The 18,755-nt window shown below is 40.4% G+C and overlaps 1 protein-coding gene across 1 annotated transcript in view; it reads right to left on the reverse strand.

Moving 5' to 3' along the window:
• dysf (dysfusion) overlaps positions 1 to 18,755 on the reverse strand; it is a 219,223-nt gene that overhangs the window by 12,460 nt on the left and 188,008 nt on the right. The window contains exons 6-9 of the mRNA XM_065222995.1: positions 12,578 to 12,805; positions 12,333 to 12,517; positions 959 to 1,065; positions 241 to 394 (exon numbers count right to left, since the gene is read on the reverse strand). Of these exons, the coding sequence (XP_065079067.1) occupies positions 241 to 394; positions 959 to 1,065; positions 12,333 to 12,517; positions 12,578 to 12,805 (674 nt within the window). The remainder of the gene's footprint in view (positions 1 to 240; positions 395 to 958; positions 1,066 to 12,332; positions 12,518 to 12,577; positions 12,806 to 18,755) is intronic.

Consider the following 18,755-nt stretch of genomic DNA (forward strand, 5'->3'; position numbering starts at 1 on the left):
TGCGATCAAGATCTGCGAACCGATTTGTATTGCACAAGTCAGTAACTGTCAAGCTCTGTGCTAGTAAACCGACCAAGTGGTTCGTAACAAGTTCGAGTAAGAGTGCACTGTGATCGTCAATCGATCACGGCCGGTGGTAGCCCCAAGAGATAGCGATCTCGTTTTTCGGGAGATTGTCTGGTGCCGATAGAGGTGTGTCGCAGAAGGTGAAATTCATCAAGGTTTACTGGGTGGACTTACCTCAACACTTGGTTCGTGCACACGATCACCGACTGTTGGTTCGAGTCCTGACCGTCGCGGACCTGCAGCACCACGTGGACCCAGATGAAGTCGTTCTGCCGTCGCTGCATCCGAACCAGCAGAATGCACGAACGGTCCTGTTCGGATTGGGTAACTGAAATGTGGAGGGGAGGCAGAAGAAACAGGTGAAAATTGAGCTTGAGACAAGATTAATCGTTGCGTCGTGGGTGGATAAGATTCAATTGGACTAATACGTCCAGTTCGGTAATCAATTATCCCGAGGGGATACGTAACACAAAAACAAAAAAATAGGCGTGTTGGTGGGCTCCAAAAATCTTCTGACTTAACGAATGGGGCATCGATTAAGGCCATTGATTGATGGCTGGACGCAAGGCAAGGCAATTCCCTAGACAAGGAGACTAGGGCCACGAAACAAAATGATTTAGCTAGGCGAAGTTGATCATCGCAGTACGAAACCACATGGGAAAAAGTGACATGGTTGTCAAGATCATGTTTACCGATAACCGATTTGCCATCATTAATTTCTTAATTACATGAGATGTCCATCAGTTCCGCGTGTTTTTTTGTTTTCTTGCTCAGTAACCGGTCAATATGGATTGCCCCAAGGGAGTCGGAATCGCTCTGTGGTTATCCATCCATCCCGCAGATAAAACACAGAGGACATTCCGATCTTCGTCTGTCATCGTTATCAACTTACTCAGTCGGTGTTTGCTTTGTGCCTCCCGCGTCGACTCCCAGTGCAGCAACTGGTACCATGAAATGCCCTGCAATTCGCTGCGATTGTAGCCCAGATGGAATTCTCCGCTGAAACGAGAAGAATGCATTTTACCCGGTTACTTTTTTTTAGTTCAATGCACAGGAAAAGAAAATCCAAAATCCCAAACTATACGGTGACTAAAGATCCCCTACAGCAGGTGAGGGCAGCTTCAGTGGGCATATAATTCCAAGGACCCACCCACCCTCGTATGCAAAGCCCATGTGCTCGCTTACACATGAAGATGTGCATGTCCACAATAATATTACACTGCATGGTAGTTTTGCATTAAAATTCAATAAACCAAGCAATGAAAATTAAGACCACAAGTTGAAACACACCTGGAAATCGATCCGATAAACCGGTCATATGCGGGGTTCATCGAAGATAGGTATGTTCGGCAAATATTGATCCCCCGGGGCCTGTGGTGGTGGCGGCAAAAGAATTTCGAGGGAGGTCTCCAATCGTATCGTGTATCCGTACCCCGATCGATCTGAATCGAATGAATATGATAGTGTAGCGTTGAATTGATTACGGCAGCGGCGGTTCAGCGGTGCCTCGGCAAAGCAAGCACGTGTACGCTGGAACAAGGTGGGGCTGGTGTTACGGATCTCTCGGTTCGGGAGTGTACCCATATGGATGGCCGGAGGGTTCTAGCGAGTGGTGAGTATGGTTTCACCAGTGGCGTAGTAGGATAATGTTCGTTCTATGTATTTTGGTAATAAATGCTAACATTGGAAGGACTGTGTCGTGAAATGTTAGGCCATACCCAAAGTTAGAACGATATTTGAAGATAACCTAACCTGTTTTAATTTTGTTGCATTTTTCGAGCATGATAGGAACATTTAGTGATTTTAGGAAATCTTTCGACTTCCCTGGACATAGAGCGTTTGTAATTGTCACACAATATATAAACTCAGTTGAGAGCCGGCAACACGAACGCTACAGTAGCGTTTATAACCTACAAGGAGAAGAACTAATAACTTCAGGAGATTTGAGAGAACTTCAGGGATGCTCCGAGAAAATCAGGTCAGATTGGAGAACTTTAGGGCAGTTCAATTTAATTAACATTTGCGTAAAGGAACTGTCAAAAACTTCAAGGAAACTTGAAGTGAACTCAAAAGAAACTTTTTACTTCAATAAATTTCCGAGAGCTTCATTTTGAAAAAAAAATATGATCATGTGGAAAATGTGAGAGTATGGGAAATATCTTGTTTTTAATGGCAGAAAACAAAAAACAAAACAAAAAAAAAATGCCGGGACTTCAACAAAGATCAGAGAACATCAGTTCCATTAATTTCAAGAAAATTGCGAGAGTTTATAAGAAGCTATGAAATCATTGAAAGAATGTCTAAAGAATTTCAATGGAGATCATAGAATTATAGGTAGTTTAATTATATTCAGGAAAGCTCCGAGTACTTCGAGGATGATTAGAGAACAGTCAGAGCAGATTGCAAAAACTTTCAAGGAGTTCCGAGGAATTATGGAATATTCCGAGAATTTAATGAATGTTCCGAAAACCTCAGGGTCATTTTGGGATTTTTAGGGAAGTTATATGAATATCAGGTTAATTCCGGGATTATTACAAATCTTAGGAAGCTTCAGGCAAGTTACGCGAGTTTTAACAAAGTTTCAAAACTTCAGGAAAATTAAGGGAACTTCGAGGATGATCTAGGCAATTCAATTAACTTCTGCTTTAAAGCTTTAAAGAACTTCAGAGATCTTTCGGGCAGTTTGAATAACATCAGGAAAACACGTAAAACATCAGGAAAACACGTAAAACATCAGGAAAGTCTCAACTTTTTGGGAAGATCTGAGATGTTGAAGAATTACATTCGGTAATTTATGGGCAGCTCCAGAATTCCAGCGAGAACATCGGGATCTTAATAGAAGTTTGGAAAATTTTAGGGAACATCCAAGATCATCAGGGAAACTCCAAGATGTTCAAAAAAGTTTCATGGCCATTAGGAAAAAGCAGGGTCATTTTAAAAGAAGTTGCGTAAGCTTCAGGACAGTTTATCGAGTTGGGGTAACTTCAGGGAAGATGATTACAGTTCCATTAATATCTGGAAAATATCGGGAAAATTTGAGATGCTCCTGAATTTTCAAGCAGCCCAGAAAACTTCGAAGATGTGGACACTTCATAAGTTTGTTGAAAGCTCCTCCGAAGATCAGAGGTTATCAATGGAGCTCAGGGATTCTTAGAACTCTATTAAGTTCAGGGTAGTACTAACAGCTTCAGGAGAATTTCAAGATCGTTGGAAATTGACGTGAACTTCGGAGAAGATTAGAGAATCTTAGGACCAGGGATGCCATTCTACCCAGTGTAAGCAGGGTGATGAGTTGAAAAGACATCTCGCACTACGACAAAAGCAAACTCACCCGAGATAGAGTCGGTGTATAATGAGTCACGCCAAGAGAAAAACAGTTGAACTCGCATCACGGTTTTCGAAAGATTCCCTTTCTTTTCACTTGGCAACAGAAGACTTCTATATCAACTTCAAATGACTCCTAGCGAGAAAAAAAAAATAGCGGCTGTAGTAAATCATTATATTAGTGATTTTGTCAAATTATCTTTTAAAAAAATAGTAGAAATTCTCATTACTGATCATTACCAAACGTATCCCATGACAATTTAATGCTCACTGCGTGATTATGATCATTTCTTCGATTATATTTTATAATTTATTGCAATACCTTTCGTTGACCTCTCATAGCATCGTAATGTTTGTTTAGTTTGCACGATAGGTAGCCGGTTTGACAGTTCAATAGGTAGACTTGGCTTCACTCTTGGCGTGACTCATTATACACCGACTCTAACCCGAGAGATCTTTATTTTGTTTTCACTATATACCGCTTCTCCCACTTCGCAAACAAACACAGTTTGTGACGTTCGCACCTCCACCAGTCCATCACACCGGAGAATATGAGTGATCACTTGGGAGCACCGTAGAGAGTTTGTTTGCTTCACTGCGGAGAATCACCCCGGTGAAGACTTTAGTTGTTAGTTTGTTGCATACAAAGATTTTTTGAAGGTTACTTTTTCTATTAACGTACAGTATGTAGTCATTTTTTTTTTTAAATTTTTGTAAAATTATAATGCATACATTTTGGAAATGCGAATACGGGAAGTGCATCAGCGCATCATTATTGAAATTTGCTTCTGTTTAGTCGACAGACAGACATGAGACAGATATCGATTAGGATCATAGCAGGAGTTTCACAAGGCTCCATCCTTGGTCAAACGCTCTGGAACGGGATGTACAACAGCATGCTAACGCTGAAGCTGCCCAAAGGAGTTGAGATCGTTGGATTTGTGGACTACGTCGTCTTGACGGTAACAGGCGAGACGCTGGAAGAGGTGGAAGTGTTGGCGATCGACATGATTGGTAACTGGATGCAAAGAGCGAAGCTGCAGATAGCCCACCACAAAACGGAAGTGCTATTGGCCAGTAACTGTAAAGGGGTTGTTCATAAACTACGTAGAAATTTTTGGGGGATTATTGACCCTCCCCCCCTGCGTAGCCAATTGTCCATACAAAAATTTTAAAATTTGTATGGGCCGTGCATAATTGTCAACCCCCCCCACCCCTCAAATGTCTACGTAGTTTATAAATAGCCCCAAAACGGTACAGCGGGCAGATATAACCGTAGGGGGCACGACTAAACTTCAACAGCCACGTCGAATATGCCTGTAATAAGGCTTCGAAGGCCATCAACGCGATAGCTATAATCATGCCGAACAACGCTGGTCCTAGCAGTAGCAAGAGGCGTTTTCTGCCCAGTGTGTTGTCGTCGATACTGAGGTATGGAGGTTCAGCCTGGGTTCCAGCGCTGGAAACGAAGCAGAACCAAAGGAAACTGAGCAGTACGTTCCGGTTCATGGCCATGCTAGTCGGGAGTGCGTACAGAACCATCTCGTCGGAAGCAGTATGCGTGATCGCCGGAATGATCCCTGTCGGCCCTGGTGGAGGACAGCGAGTGCTACAGGTGGAGAGATGCCGGAAGAATTAGAAAAGTTGTGAGACCGGAATCGTTGGCTAAGTGCCAACAAGAGTGGAACACGGCGGAGAACGGTAGATGGACACGTTGACTAATACAGATTTTTTCGACCTGGGTGAACAGAAAACATGGAGACGTCAACTTCCACCTAATGCAGTTCCTGTCTGGCTGCTTCAGGAAGTACCTGCATTGGTGTATGAAACGCCGGAGCATGTGGTCTTCGACTGTCAACGGTGCGAGGCAGTGCGAAGGGAGATGCCCGTCCGTAACGTGGAGAATGTCGTCAATGGAAGGCACTTGGAATGCCGTCAGCAGCTGCAGCGAAAATGGAGAGAGGAGCAGTGATCTAGCAACACCATAACACCCGATGAATATTGACGAGATTCCGCTTCAAGTTGAATACCGTGTCCACTTTGAATGTTTTTCCATTAGCCTTGCAAAGCACAAAATTCACAACCGCCTTTTCGGTACCGTCGTCAAACCGCACTTTTTTCTTCGTGAATAACTTCGCACTTTGTCCCCTTATATACGTTTTTCAGTTTTTTATTTATTGATGTTTTCACTCACTCACGTAAGCTCTCCTGGAATCTTTGAAGAAACATCCATCTTTCTCACTGAAGTGAGTGTATTAACATACTAAAAAAAAAACAGTCAACTCTCTCACTCTCTCGTGCTGTGTCTAACAATCTCTCCAGTGGTGCCAGGATAAATCTCCGAGGAGACAAGCAGAGATTCACCCAAGAGAATGATATCTCTCGCATCCGGGTGATTTTCTCCAGAGAATTTTCAACCCTGCTTAGGACAGTTACATTACACAGATAAAAATTCTGAATTTTAATTGTGATGTAAACATTCATTCACGTAAACTTGTATTTCATTTCACGGAACCGAGCCACTTGTAAGCAATGTTGTTTACAACAATCGGCTTTTGTATACAATATTTGCTGCATTGCATGAAATGTCTCAGAACTTTACATGATATATAATGTAAATTTATATGATATATGACGCTCCATTCATGTGCATCATACTGAACAGAAATTTACACTACTTTTTCGAACTGTGTAGCTTCAGGGAAATTTCAGAAACATTAATGAAGTTTCGAGAGCTTCTGGGAAATTGTTAAAACTTCAGGAACTTCCTAGAATACCAGAAGAATTGTGGGAACTTTTGGGAAGTCCAGACAATCTCAGGAAAGACTAAATATTTTAAGGGAAGCTCCGTGAGTATCCGGGTGGAGAAGTTCCATTTATTTCAGGAAAATTGTAAAAACTTTTAAATGTTTTGCGAACTTTAGGAAAGTACAATTTACGCTGTCTGTTGGAGATTGTTATACTCGCTTATATTAATGGCGTCTATTGCCTGTTATGCAGTTTCGTTATGATCGCTTCCCAATTATTATTTGTGAACCATGATAGTTAAAAAGCATGGTGGGATAGAACAGTGATTTACGAGTGCGTAGGGGAAACAGCCCTATTGTTGCGGTACGTTAGCAGCGTTTGAAGCCTATTGTTGTGTATGGAGGTCTCCATACACAACAAAAGGCTTCTAACGCTGCTAACGTACCGCAACATAGGGCTGTTTCCTCTAGTCAAGTTTTCAGCTATGGGGGTGGGGTGATTTTTATTTTACTATGGAGGATTTGGCCGAAACCAATAGGCCGAATGCCCTTTGCTCGAACGCTTTAATGTTACTGAGCCAACATTTGCTACCTCTGGCTACGCCTATGTGGTTTGGCTTATCAGGGTCTGGGTTCAACTCTCGTTTTAAGTTTAATGGTATTGTGATTGTAGAAAAGTTTTACCCATACTTCAGTGTCACTTATAGGGAGCTGAATTGCGTGTACATGTAGTTAAACATTACTATAATACAATTATGGGCGCTCTTGAAAGGAGCGCATGAGGTTAGGTTACACAGATAAAAATTCTGAATTTTAATTGTGCTGTAAACATTCATTCACGTAGACTTGTATTTCATTTCACGAAACCGAGCAACTTGCAAACAATGTTGTTTACAAAGGTGGGCTTTTGTATACAAAATCCGCTTCATTGCATGAAATGTGTCAGAACTTTACATGATATATAATGTAAACGTATATGATTTGTGACGCTCCATTTATGTGCATCTTATCGAACAGAAATTAACAATACTTGTTTGAACTGTGTAGGTTAGGTTTAAATATTATAAATAATTAACAAAATTCAAAATATAATATTCCTCGAACAGAAGCACTTTTGTTGCTGACAAAAGCTTAGGTGGTCTTTTACTTTTTGAGGTGATCAGAATTTTACTGGTGATGTAAACATACATGCATGCAAACATTCATGCACGTAAACTTCATTTTCACGTAAACCAGCAACTTGCAAGTAATGTTGCTTACAATGATGGATGGTTGCATACAATTTATGGAATATCTCATGACATGTCTCAAAAATTTATATGATCTATAATGTAATCTTGGATGATATTTGACGATCCACTTATGTGCATCATAGTAACGGAAATTTACACTACTTTTTCGAACTGTGTAGTCACTTTAAAGCTCTTGGGTCATTCGTGACTTGTCTGGGGGTGAGATTTGAACTCGTGACTTTGGTGTGAGAGGTATGGATGCTAAGCGCTACGCCGGGGTCGCTCCCGCTTGGGTGATCTTTCAGTTTATAGGTCCCGGGTTTCGACAAGATTTCGGTATGTCCTGGAAGGTAACATTTTGATCGAACATCCTGATGGCGGTATGGATTGTTCCGACACTTGCTTTCTCAATTTTCACCAATTTTTTGAATGCCAAATCTGCTGTAATTACACAGTAGACGATGCTTGGAACTAGCAATCATCCTCAATATGTAAAAACTGGTGATCTCAAACTAGACAACACCAGCGCCTGCCGCGCCCGACCGTATGTCAAGAAAGGAATGGGTAGGAATGTGTTGACGTGACACTTGCTCTGATGGAAGCAGAGAAACTCTATGCACATCCACGAGCAATAACTGGGATGTTGGGTAAGAGGGTTGGGTTTGCAGCAAGGTTCGTTTTGGTAAACGATAAGCTGAATTGATGTCCTAACGACCATATAACGCGAAGGAGCTTGTGATTGAACTCACGGTCTTCTGTTCAGTAAGCAAAAACGTTTGCCACTAGGCAAACGAGCTCCTTCGAGTTGCTCTTATTACCATATAATCATATTAACAAATAAAGCAATGGACGAATCTTGAATGTGACTGGGCCTGAGATTAGAATCATGATGTTTTGCTCAGTAAGCGTAAAAATGGTCACTCTAAGGCCATCGAGCCCCTCATATCACATAATACCGTTACACGAGTTGTTCTAATCCTTCAAACCCGGCACCGATGACGACGACAAGTTTCGGAAAATACAGGATAAACAATTAATTTGACCATAAATCTCTTTAATATGAAAGGACATGGAACCGCGTTTTGATGTAGGACTACGTCTGTGATTTCTATATGGAGGTACACTATGTGAAAATCGAAAATGGAACATGTAACAAAATTACGAAAGATTTTGAACATTAATGACTCAGCTGCCCCTGGACCAATTTCAATAATTTTATCATCAATTGATCAGAAATATTGCTACGCAATTTGCTTCCGGCTAATTCAAAAAACTATTGAAAAAGTGGTAATGTCAAGCATTGTCCAATGTACAAATAAAAAGCGAAAATTTTTATCACTGTTTTCATGTAGTAAACGTTCTTCCCAAACCCAGTCGTCATAATCGAGTACCACTTGGTTGCACATCATTCTGCTTTAAGTAGAAGCAGCAATAGCAGCAGTAGGAAGGTAGTGGCAGGTTAGGTACTCCACTCATCTACCCAACAAGCAACAAAGACTGGTCGTGGCATAGGAGGAAAAGGTCCTACCTCCGGTCTGATATACGAGGTGTGCTGAAGGTGTTCCTGGAAAATGTGATCCGTGATGCTGTCACCTACTCTGAACACGCCAAGTGTAAGCGGCCATTGATGTCGTCTACGCTTTGAAGCGACAGACGCACATTGTACGGCTCCGGAGGTTAAATTATCATCAACTTTGGTAACAAAACCGCCCTTTTCAGGGCCAACAAGCTTATTACAGTAAAGAGTTGGAGTTGAATTTATCTTTGCCTGTTTTTCCATATTCAGAACCACACGCCCCCAACGACCACACAAAATGCTCTTCAGAGTTGTAATCTTGTAACAAAACTTGGAAGCAGGGGTGCAGGTGATTTTGATCGATACTCTTCATCTTTCGTTAATAACTCGTTAATTGCCGTTTGCTTTCAAGGTATTGACATTGGCAAACTACGCAAAAGGAGAGTGTCGCTACTTGATAGCAAACTACTCATGATGGAAGGAGTCTGTGTAGTTTACCGGCGTGTGCAAAAAGAAAGGCAATCAAAATTTAATTTTGTGATTGTTTCCCAAACACAGACATCATATTGAAACACCATCGTGATTATGCATTGTAGCATTCTCTGTAAATTATAATTGGTACAGTAAGTGCTTTAGTGTTTGCACTCTGCGATGGATAGAGTCCATATTCGAAGTAAAACAAGTGCTTATTGAGAAATTCTGTAAAAATCTTCAAAATGTCTCAACGCATGGCTGCTAAATATCTCCGCGATTACCGGAAGCGCGTGAGAGACCAGGAAGCATGGTAACCTGCGAAAAAAACGTGGACCGTTGCTGAACGCGTTCGAATGTGTATAGCCAACAAGAAAGCGGCCAAATTTTAGGATTTATTCAATGACCACCCAATTTCAAAAATTTGAATAATGAATTGTTCATTTTAGAGTTAATTTTTTAAACCATTTATTTTGTTATTAACATATTAGTGAATGGAGCATCAAAAACAATCTCGTAGTTCTACGTCAACAATGCGGTCGAGCTTTGAACACAACCCTTAACTTTTTTTGCTCAGTAAGCAAGCCACTACAACCAACAATCTTTCAAAACCGAAAACTAAAAGCTACGAACAAGTATTTTGGTCTTCATTAAGTTCCACCTTCACGCGGCGTTCAATGTTTTGATTTACTCTTTACGCATTTTTATTTTCGGCACACAGATTTATTGAGCATTAAGGTTCAATTTACTATGAAGCATTTTCAAAAAAATGAACCCAGTTTTTTTTCCAGCGCATCATTTCAGATTGCAAAAAGCTCGTGTTATTTTGTGTAACATAGCAAATGGAATGTAAAGACAAGAGCATTTTTCAAACTGAAATGATGCGTCAAAAAACTATGCTGGAATATTTGGACATCACCCCAAAGTATTATGTACCTTAAGTAAACAACAACGCAACCGATGAGCAGCTGCTAAACGTTATCGGGATAGAAATGGTGGATTGTTAAAAATGTGCTTTTACTTTCTGAGACACCCTGCATAATAATTCTAGATATCTATGATATTTGATAGAGACATCGTATGAATCAGTTTTGGAAGGACGCTTTGTTTGAAATATACTATTTATTGATCATAGATCTAATCCAACCCAAACATTTCAGATGAGGCATCAGTCACCCCCGCTGGCTATATCCCTGTCGGTGAAGTAGATTTTATTTAAATTTTGGGTGCAGACAATTTTCCCAACCTTGGACGAAGAAAACCTCCTAAATCCTGTAAGCTAAACATCTCATCGAATTCTACCCTAGATACTTGTTCGAGAAGCTACGTCACGTGCTCTACACACTGCATTGCATATTCAATATCAGAAACCTCGAGTTTCAGTAAATCATCCCTAGGTAGGTTTGGCCGCCTTCGGCTCCCACAAATGCTAATGAACGGATTGAAATTAGCTTCTCATATGAAACAATTCAATTAGCACACATTGGCTCTTGTGCTATGGCCTAGTGATATTTTCCCGCCAACACTCCCACAATAGTGCGTTCCTCTGCAAAGATTCCACCAATTATTCCACAGCAATGTCCTCGATGCCACCGCAATCACCCCGTTCTGCCATAAACAACATAAAATTTGCGATCGGTGCGCGATTTGGCGTGTGTCGGCGCAGAGGCAGAGGTTAGCCCGTTAGCAACATGATCAACGGCAGCTATGGCATGTGTGCAACTGCAATGAGGCGTACCTGCCGTTGTATAGGAATGTTTAATGCAAGTCCTCCCCGTGCAATATAAATATTATGAAGCATTCATTGTGTCTGTCGTTGTTGGTCCATCGAGCAAGGAAAGCCCACGGAGGTGAGGAGAATTCCAATAAAAACGTATGTTTTCCTGCCTTTTCCGTAGGCAGTCAAACAACAAGTTCCGACGACGACAACGGTGACTGCGACGGAGGGAGGACACTACTGATGGCTGAGAGTTGTTGTTTGTTGCTGTCTGTCCTCGAGGTCCAAACATAAAATGCTGGCAAAATACGATCGTTGTCACGTCGTCGAGAGGCACTGTTTAACCTATTCAGTGACCTCCTTATTAGCTGTCGAGTTTAGAATGATAAAGGGGGATGGGGGTGGATGCTGATCGTATAGTCCAGGCCAGCTATTTGGGGGTACATTCTCCGCTGGTGTAGACTTGGTCTGGATATGACTTATTCGCTATTTGTTAAGATACGTATCTTCCAGTAGAAGTAATCACCCAAAAATGTGTCATCATTTCACCACCGAAACAATGTTCAGAAACGAACCTACACGTCCCAATCGACTCAAACTGTGGGAACGAGGTCCCATTAAATTCGCAATCTAATCTGTATCGCCCCTCGAAGTGACCCGAAAGCACTCAAGTCTTTACTCATTTCTTCTGCTACACAAAACTTTTCAACTCAAATATCTTGTCCAAACGACAGCTTCTAATCTAAATACGATCCCTTCATCTTGGACGCGCAACATCCATCAGAGGCAAATGGTTTTGATTTCTGCTCCCACAATTCGTACCTATGAGAGATAATGCACATTCGTCTTTAATGGCCCCCTAAAACTTATTTCTCGTCGTCGTCGTCGTCGTCGTTGGTCGTCTGTCAGCAGTCCATCATCACACGCTCTGTCAACTTAACTGTCGCTGCGAATAATACTTTAATAGCTCCGGAGAACGCACACGAGAGCGTGGATTGAATAGTCATCTTTGTCTTGCCAACTCTGGGACCCCCTCGCGCGCAGTTTTAGCTCTCGGTGGGATATTCGACACACTTACGTAACTACCAACCCATATGCAGACTCCCTCCCGCGTTTGCTCCAACAGTTTCTCATGAATAATTGATCTTTCATTCAAATTTCACGGGCTTCTTTGCAAAAATTGGCATTCGTTGTGCCTAGATCGATGATGGATCTTCTACTACAAACGGTTCCGTTACGAAGCAAACATTGATACTCACTTTTTATCTATATGCACAATCTTCATGTCCATCGAGTGGATCGTGGTGAAGACGGTGGTCGCTCCCTGGACGACGCATTCGCGCGTCTCGGGCATGGCGATCGGAGTGCACGTTGCAATGAATACCGGCTCGTTTCGGCTGCACAGTGGAAGGTACGAGAGGTAGTGTCCCTGCACCAGGACGACCTGTTGAATTGAAAAACAAAAATCATTACATCAGAACACGACCAGTCATCAAAAACGGACCTTTTGATCGCCGAATCGCATCTGTCGCCGGGCATTCCGGCTGACGTTCATTCGGCAGAGGAATATCCGCTGCTCACCGTCCAGCTGGGAAGAACTCCCGTGCCCGTGGTGGCTGTGGTGATTGGTTTGATGCTGCGGGACTCCCCGGCCCAGCTCGGCCTGGATGGCACCGTGGTCCTGCTTGTCGATGATGTCGTACACCGAGTCGCCGTGTATCAGGAGATCTTCCTGCAATGGGGAATGTGTTGGAAGATTAGTTCTGCTGCTTCGATTATATAGAAGAGAGGTTTTCGAGCAACGATTTAATGAAAAGTTGGTCAAAATTACCGAATTTCAGCACAAAAACCCCCGGTTTGGTTCGTAAATGGAGGTTCTTGTGTACCTGGAAGCATTCTACGGGGTAATCATTTTATTTATAGTATAGGGTGCGGCAAGCACCGTACTTAGCAGCTCGCGATGGTGGCATTTACCACTCAAAAATTCTAAGGGGTGGACAAATTGCGTCAATGTTCCTTGAATTGTCGATTTTCTTCACTTTTTGAATATTTTCTCAACTTCAACGAAGTCTCATCAACTTCTTCCAAGTTCCATAATATATGTTTTTCCAAGTTATCGCAATTTGATCAACATCTCAGAACATTTATGACCATATCTAAAGTTCAGGATAGAGCTTCAACCTTCTCTATGAATTTAACATCTGGGCGAAAAAAAAAATCCAGAAACTTCCAGCATACGCCCAAATTAAATCCGGATGATAAAAATTCTAGGAACTTCTACGAAGTTTGCTGAGCTTCTACAATTTTGGCAGAGCTCCCCTTCTACAAAATACACACAGCAAATTTTCAACAAGTTTTGATGAAGTTCTACAAAGCTTTCTGGACTTCTATAAAACTGGATGAAATTAATCTAGTCTTGTCTACACACTTAGAAAATATCATGTAAATTAAGGTGCTCTGAGACTGACATAACATTGAGTCATAATAGATGCAAAAATCAGCTCAATAAAACGTACATTCGAAGTTTTCAGTCTCGGAGCACTTAATTTTACATGACATGTTGGTTTACGTCTCATTCTTTATGTCAAAAATGGATTCCGTCACGTGTAAGATTAGGTATTTCTAAGTGTGTAGTCCACACATACACAGGCAGTACTCAACTATAAAGTTCTGAAATATTAAGTTGTCTGAGCTTCTACAAAGCTTGCTGAGCTTTTACAGAGCTAGAGCTTTTATAAAATTTGCTGCACTTGAAGGAATTTTCCAGAACTTCTACGCAGTTCAATTAACGTCTTCAAAGTTTTGGAAAGATCTACGGTTTTCTTTGAAACCTATTAAGTTGCTTGACATTCTACAAGGTTGCCTTTACTTTAAAGGAGTTCTTCGAGCTTCTACGAAGTTCTCTGAAATGAAAACATTCGTCAATCTCGTAGATACTTTATTGCAAATGCATCTGGCATCACTGGGCTGAATAACTCCCATTTAATGGTTGAGAAAACAGTTATTATAGCATCAATTTGTAGCAATATCTCTGCCTCTTTTACGATACGCTTATGGAATGTAATGAAGACATCGTAAAAGTGAAAGAGCCCGGAGGAGGGCACAAAACTGAGAGTACACCACCTGAACAAAAATCCTGAGTATGGTGCGATACCAATTTGGCTTACTTCTTCTCTTAACCCCGGCTCCCCACCCTTAAATCAATTTTCTTACAGTCTCGTAGAAATTTGCCTCAAGTTTTCCTGTGGAAAACCTCAAAAATCTGCCCGAATATGAGGAAAATTGACGAAAATTTTACTCAGTCTAGGAGTAGTACCAATAGACTGAGTGAGTCCAATCTTTACTTTTATCATATTCGGGATTTTTTTCCTGGACAAACCTGAAATCACATAAGACAAATTTACTCATCGCTGAGCTCCTATACTTTATGTAATTGATGAGTAAACTAAACTCAAATTTGGGTCGTTCTCATGTGCCGTGTGCACTAATTTAACAGCTCATCCTTTTCCTCTATGATTAAACATGGTATAGGGTAGAGAACTGCTTAGGCCTAAGCACCCATTTTGGGCCTATCAAGCAGAAAACATCAAATAAATCCATGATTTCGGCGTTAACAGGTAAATTATGCATTTGGGACGATACTTTAGTTCAAATGCTACCGAACAAAGTCAATAAGAACGAATGTTTGCACCCAATATTCTCGAGCACAAATGAAGCGCTCCGACCGAATCAATCTTTATCTTCATCCGATAGGCCGAAGTGAATTCATTGGCTTTTCAAAGCGCTAGGCCGAGTTTAGAATCCCGAGATTGGTGTCAAGAAGCAGTGTTAGACTTTTGACAATATCTCAACAATTTGTTTCTCTTTATCAAATCTTACGCTACGTACGGAAAGATGAATACATTTGGAAGCCATCAGTAATAATAATATTCCGTTTGGTGCTAAACTACGCTAGATTAAGAAAGACTAAGTGCGAGTTGTGCTAATAGGCTGGAAATGGGGTAGTTAACCCTATGTATCACGTTGCAAAAAATACAGCAAGTTTTCTATATAACGTTATACTAAAGCATGATTCATGCAAATTTCGGTCGTCAGTTCGAAACATCTAAATTAACAGCTTCAAGAACTGGATATCTTTACGGAGATTTGGAGCAAAGTGTTTTGTTGCGTTTATGTTGGATGTAGCTGGCAGTCTTAATTAATTTTGACGTGTGTGATTAGTCCTATTAGTCCGAAATTTGCAATGGCTACACAGCAAAAAATTCTGAATTTTAATTGTGATGTAAACATTCATCCATGTAATCTTGTGTTTCATTTCACGCAAAGGAGCCACTTGTAACCAATGTTGTTCACAAAGATGGGCTTTTGTATACAATATTTGCTACATTGCATGAAATATGTCAGAACTGTACATGATACATAATGTAAACGTATATAATATGTGACGTTCCATTTATGTGCATCATATTGAACAGAAATTTACACTACTTTTTCGAACTATGTATCGGTCATTTAAGATGTAGCAGATGTTTTGACTTTATGTCAAATGTATAATTTTCCTACTGCTCGCACATCAAAAAAAGTGTTGTGAAATTGCATATTTTTTTAAGTAAACATTTTGCCAATGTAAAAACATGTAATTTAAAACACGAGAAAATGTGTAATTCTACATAATTGACCATGGGAATTATCATAATGCAGATGATCGTCATGTAAGTTAACATGACTACTTCCTAGTCTTGACTACTTCAAACCAAGGATGCAAATACTCATTTCAGCTAAAATTATGTTTTTCGGAATAATAAAACCAAAAGATGGTGTGATGACATGTTTTATTTGTAACTTACAAGAAGAGCTTACACAGTATGCGTTTGAAACATAAAATCTGAAAATTTTGCTTTCTATGAGTCACAATCAGCGATTTGCTGATCGCTGAGTGAGTGAGTGAGTGAGTGAGTGAGTGAGTGAGTGAGTGAGTGAGTGAGTGAGTGAGTGAGTGAGTGTGTGAAAAATCGCTGATTGTGACTCTCATGAAGTGAAATAAACAGGTTTAATATCTCAAACACATTCTTTGCAATCTCTTCTTGTATCTTACCTATTCAAAATATGATCATAGCATCTAATTATTTCATAACTAAAAAAACATTGTGAGTAAGTGAGTGAGTGAGTGAGAGTGTGAAAAATCGCTGATTGTGACTCTCATGAAGTGAAATAAACAGGTTTAATATGTAAAACATATCGCTGATAGTGACTCTCATGAAGTGAAATAAACAGGTTTAATATGTAAAACATATTCTTTGCAACCTCTTCTTGTATCCTACCAATTCAAAATATGATCATGGCATCTAATTATTTCATAATTAAAAAAAAATTGTTTTAGCTGAAATGAGTATTTGAAACCTTGCTTCAAACAGGGAACAGGCATGGTTGCAAATACTCATTTCAGCTAAAACAATGTTTTTTTTTTAATTATGAAATAATTAGATGCCATGATCATATTTTGAATTGGTAGGATACAAGAAGAGGTTGCAAAGAATGTGTTTTACATATTAAACCTGTTTATTTCACTTCATGAGAGTCACAATCAGTGATTTTTCACACAATCACTCACTCACTCACTAACTCACTCACTCACTCACTCACTCACTCAGCGATCAGAAAATTGCTGATTGTGACTAATAGAATGCAAAATTTACAGGTTTTATGTTTCAAACGCATACTTTGTAACCTCTTCTTGTAAGTTACAAGTAAAACATGCCATCTTTTGGTTTTATTATTCGGAAAAACATTATTTTAGCTGAAATCAGTATTTGCAACCTTGATCAAAGGAACACATCTTAGTCCTTGTCCTCGGGTTGCCTGGACCGAGGACGATCTTGGAACAAGGAAAAAATGAGTTAATTAGTCTTCATCTATGTGATTCCTAATCTTCTATTCGTTGTTCCCTAGTTTGAAGTGGTTAAGACTAGGGTTCTGATGCATGGTCATTATCGGTGTCAGTCCTTAATTTTGTTGCTAAGGAATCCAATTTTGACTGACAAAGGGGCGCGCCTTTGGAGAGTGTTTCAACACTCCAAAGGGTATAAATAACGGTACCTTTCAATTAGAGTCGGATCCTTGCGATGAATGCGAGAATGACAACTGTAAAAAATCGGTTACTTCATCATTTCTCAAAAGTGATGGAGTAATACGACATGACATGCACTAAACTACGGACACGGGATATACTACAATAGATCAAATTACTGGTCGCAGTGGTGTTAGGTCCTGAACAGAAGAAAAAAAAAACTCGTGGTTAAACGTGACTTTTCGAAAGTTATTTTATATGTTCGAAAATCTCGGTGTTTTCGATCGATCGGTTTTCAAACAGAACTCAGCCACGGTTGCCAAAATTTTGTTTCTAGTCGGTCAGAAATAACTACGCTTGTCACTTTTAACCACGGGTTAAATTTAACTCGCCAATTGGGACCATCCATAAATGACGTAGCATTTATTTTATGATTAATTATCCTCCACTTTTTCCCATCACATAAACGCCCCATGTTCTTATGCCAAATGATGCACGTGCGTCCACAAATCGCAATATTTGGTCATTTTTTTTTGCTCAATCGGTAGATGAAAGATGCATCGAGAATTGAGTTTAGGTTTCTAAAGGTGAATCGCTGTGGAAACCTTATTCACAAGGAGTTCCAATTTCATGAGTGATGTCACAATAGCGTCTAAGATTTGTGCTCTAGAAATCTTGAAGTGATTGAGAATATCAGCTATCATGACGGCCATTGTTGGATGCTTCAACAAATCACCTGAAGAAAGTCCTACCTTCATATCTGATATCATATCTGTAATATACGAACCAAATGTAATAGAATGTGTAGTCGCATTTTTATGAAGTCCTCAATTAAACCAAGTTTTTTTTTTATTTATTTAATTTATTTGATAAGGTTCAAACGAATTAACTTTACAGAGCCGAGGATTCTTGGTCACTATACAATACATCTTAAAATATAGTCAAAAGGTACAACACAATAAACACTTTATCTTCCGCTATCCAAAAAGCCTCGTCCATTAGAACTGGAGTCGCTTCCAGTGGCTCATTGTATGGTAATTACGCCATCGAGGGGCAGAGCGCATCTATTGCAGCAATGGACGCAAAACGTGGTCATCACTCACACACTCATCACGAAACTGTTGCTTTCCAAAGTCGACGACGCATCGACCGAAAGAACTGCTGATGAAGAACAATGAGGAGGACCACACAATGGTTGCTGCCGAGAAAACAGACGATCGCGTGGCACACATCGAGAGTGGCCTGCTTTTGTCGACAGCCGAGTGAACACTGAGCCAAGCTTTACTAAGCAGGAAATCCAAAATATGTACATAGGACCGAAATTATTGGTTACTTCTACTGTATTTAAAATCAATATCTAGATAAATTCACGAGAATTTGACGTAGTCTACGTCAACCATGTGGTCGTGTCTTGTACACAACCTTACCGTTTTTTTCTTCTTTTCCGTACCGTTTCGCCCGAATATACGGTTTTCTACAATATCGGCCCGGGATTGATCAACCCAGTAATGCAAATAAGCTTGGATGCTAGCCCATGATCTCTGCTCAGTAAGCAAAAACGGTTGCTCTAAAGCCACCGTGCCATTTACATCACCACAAGCTATGACGGATGATA

Source organism: Ochlerotatus camptorhynchus, unplaced genomic scaffold (assembly GCF_037179485.1).
Source record: "Ochlerotatus camptorhynchus isolate MF236.1 unplaced genomic scaffold, CSIRO-AGI_Acam_v1.1 ptg000182l, whole genome shotgun sequence".
Taxonomy (NCBI): Eukaryota; Metazoa; Arthropoda; class Insecta; order Diptera; family Culicidae; genus Ochlerotatus; species Ochlerotatus camptorhynchus.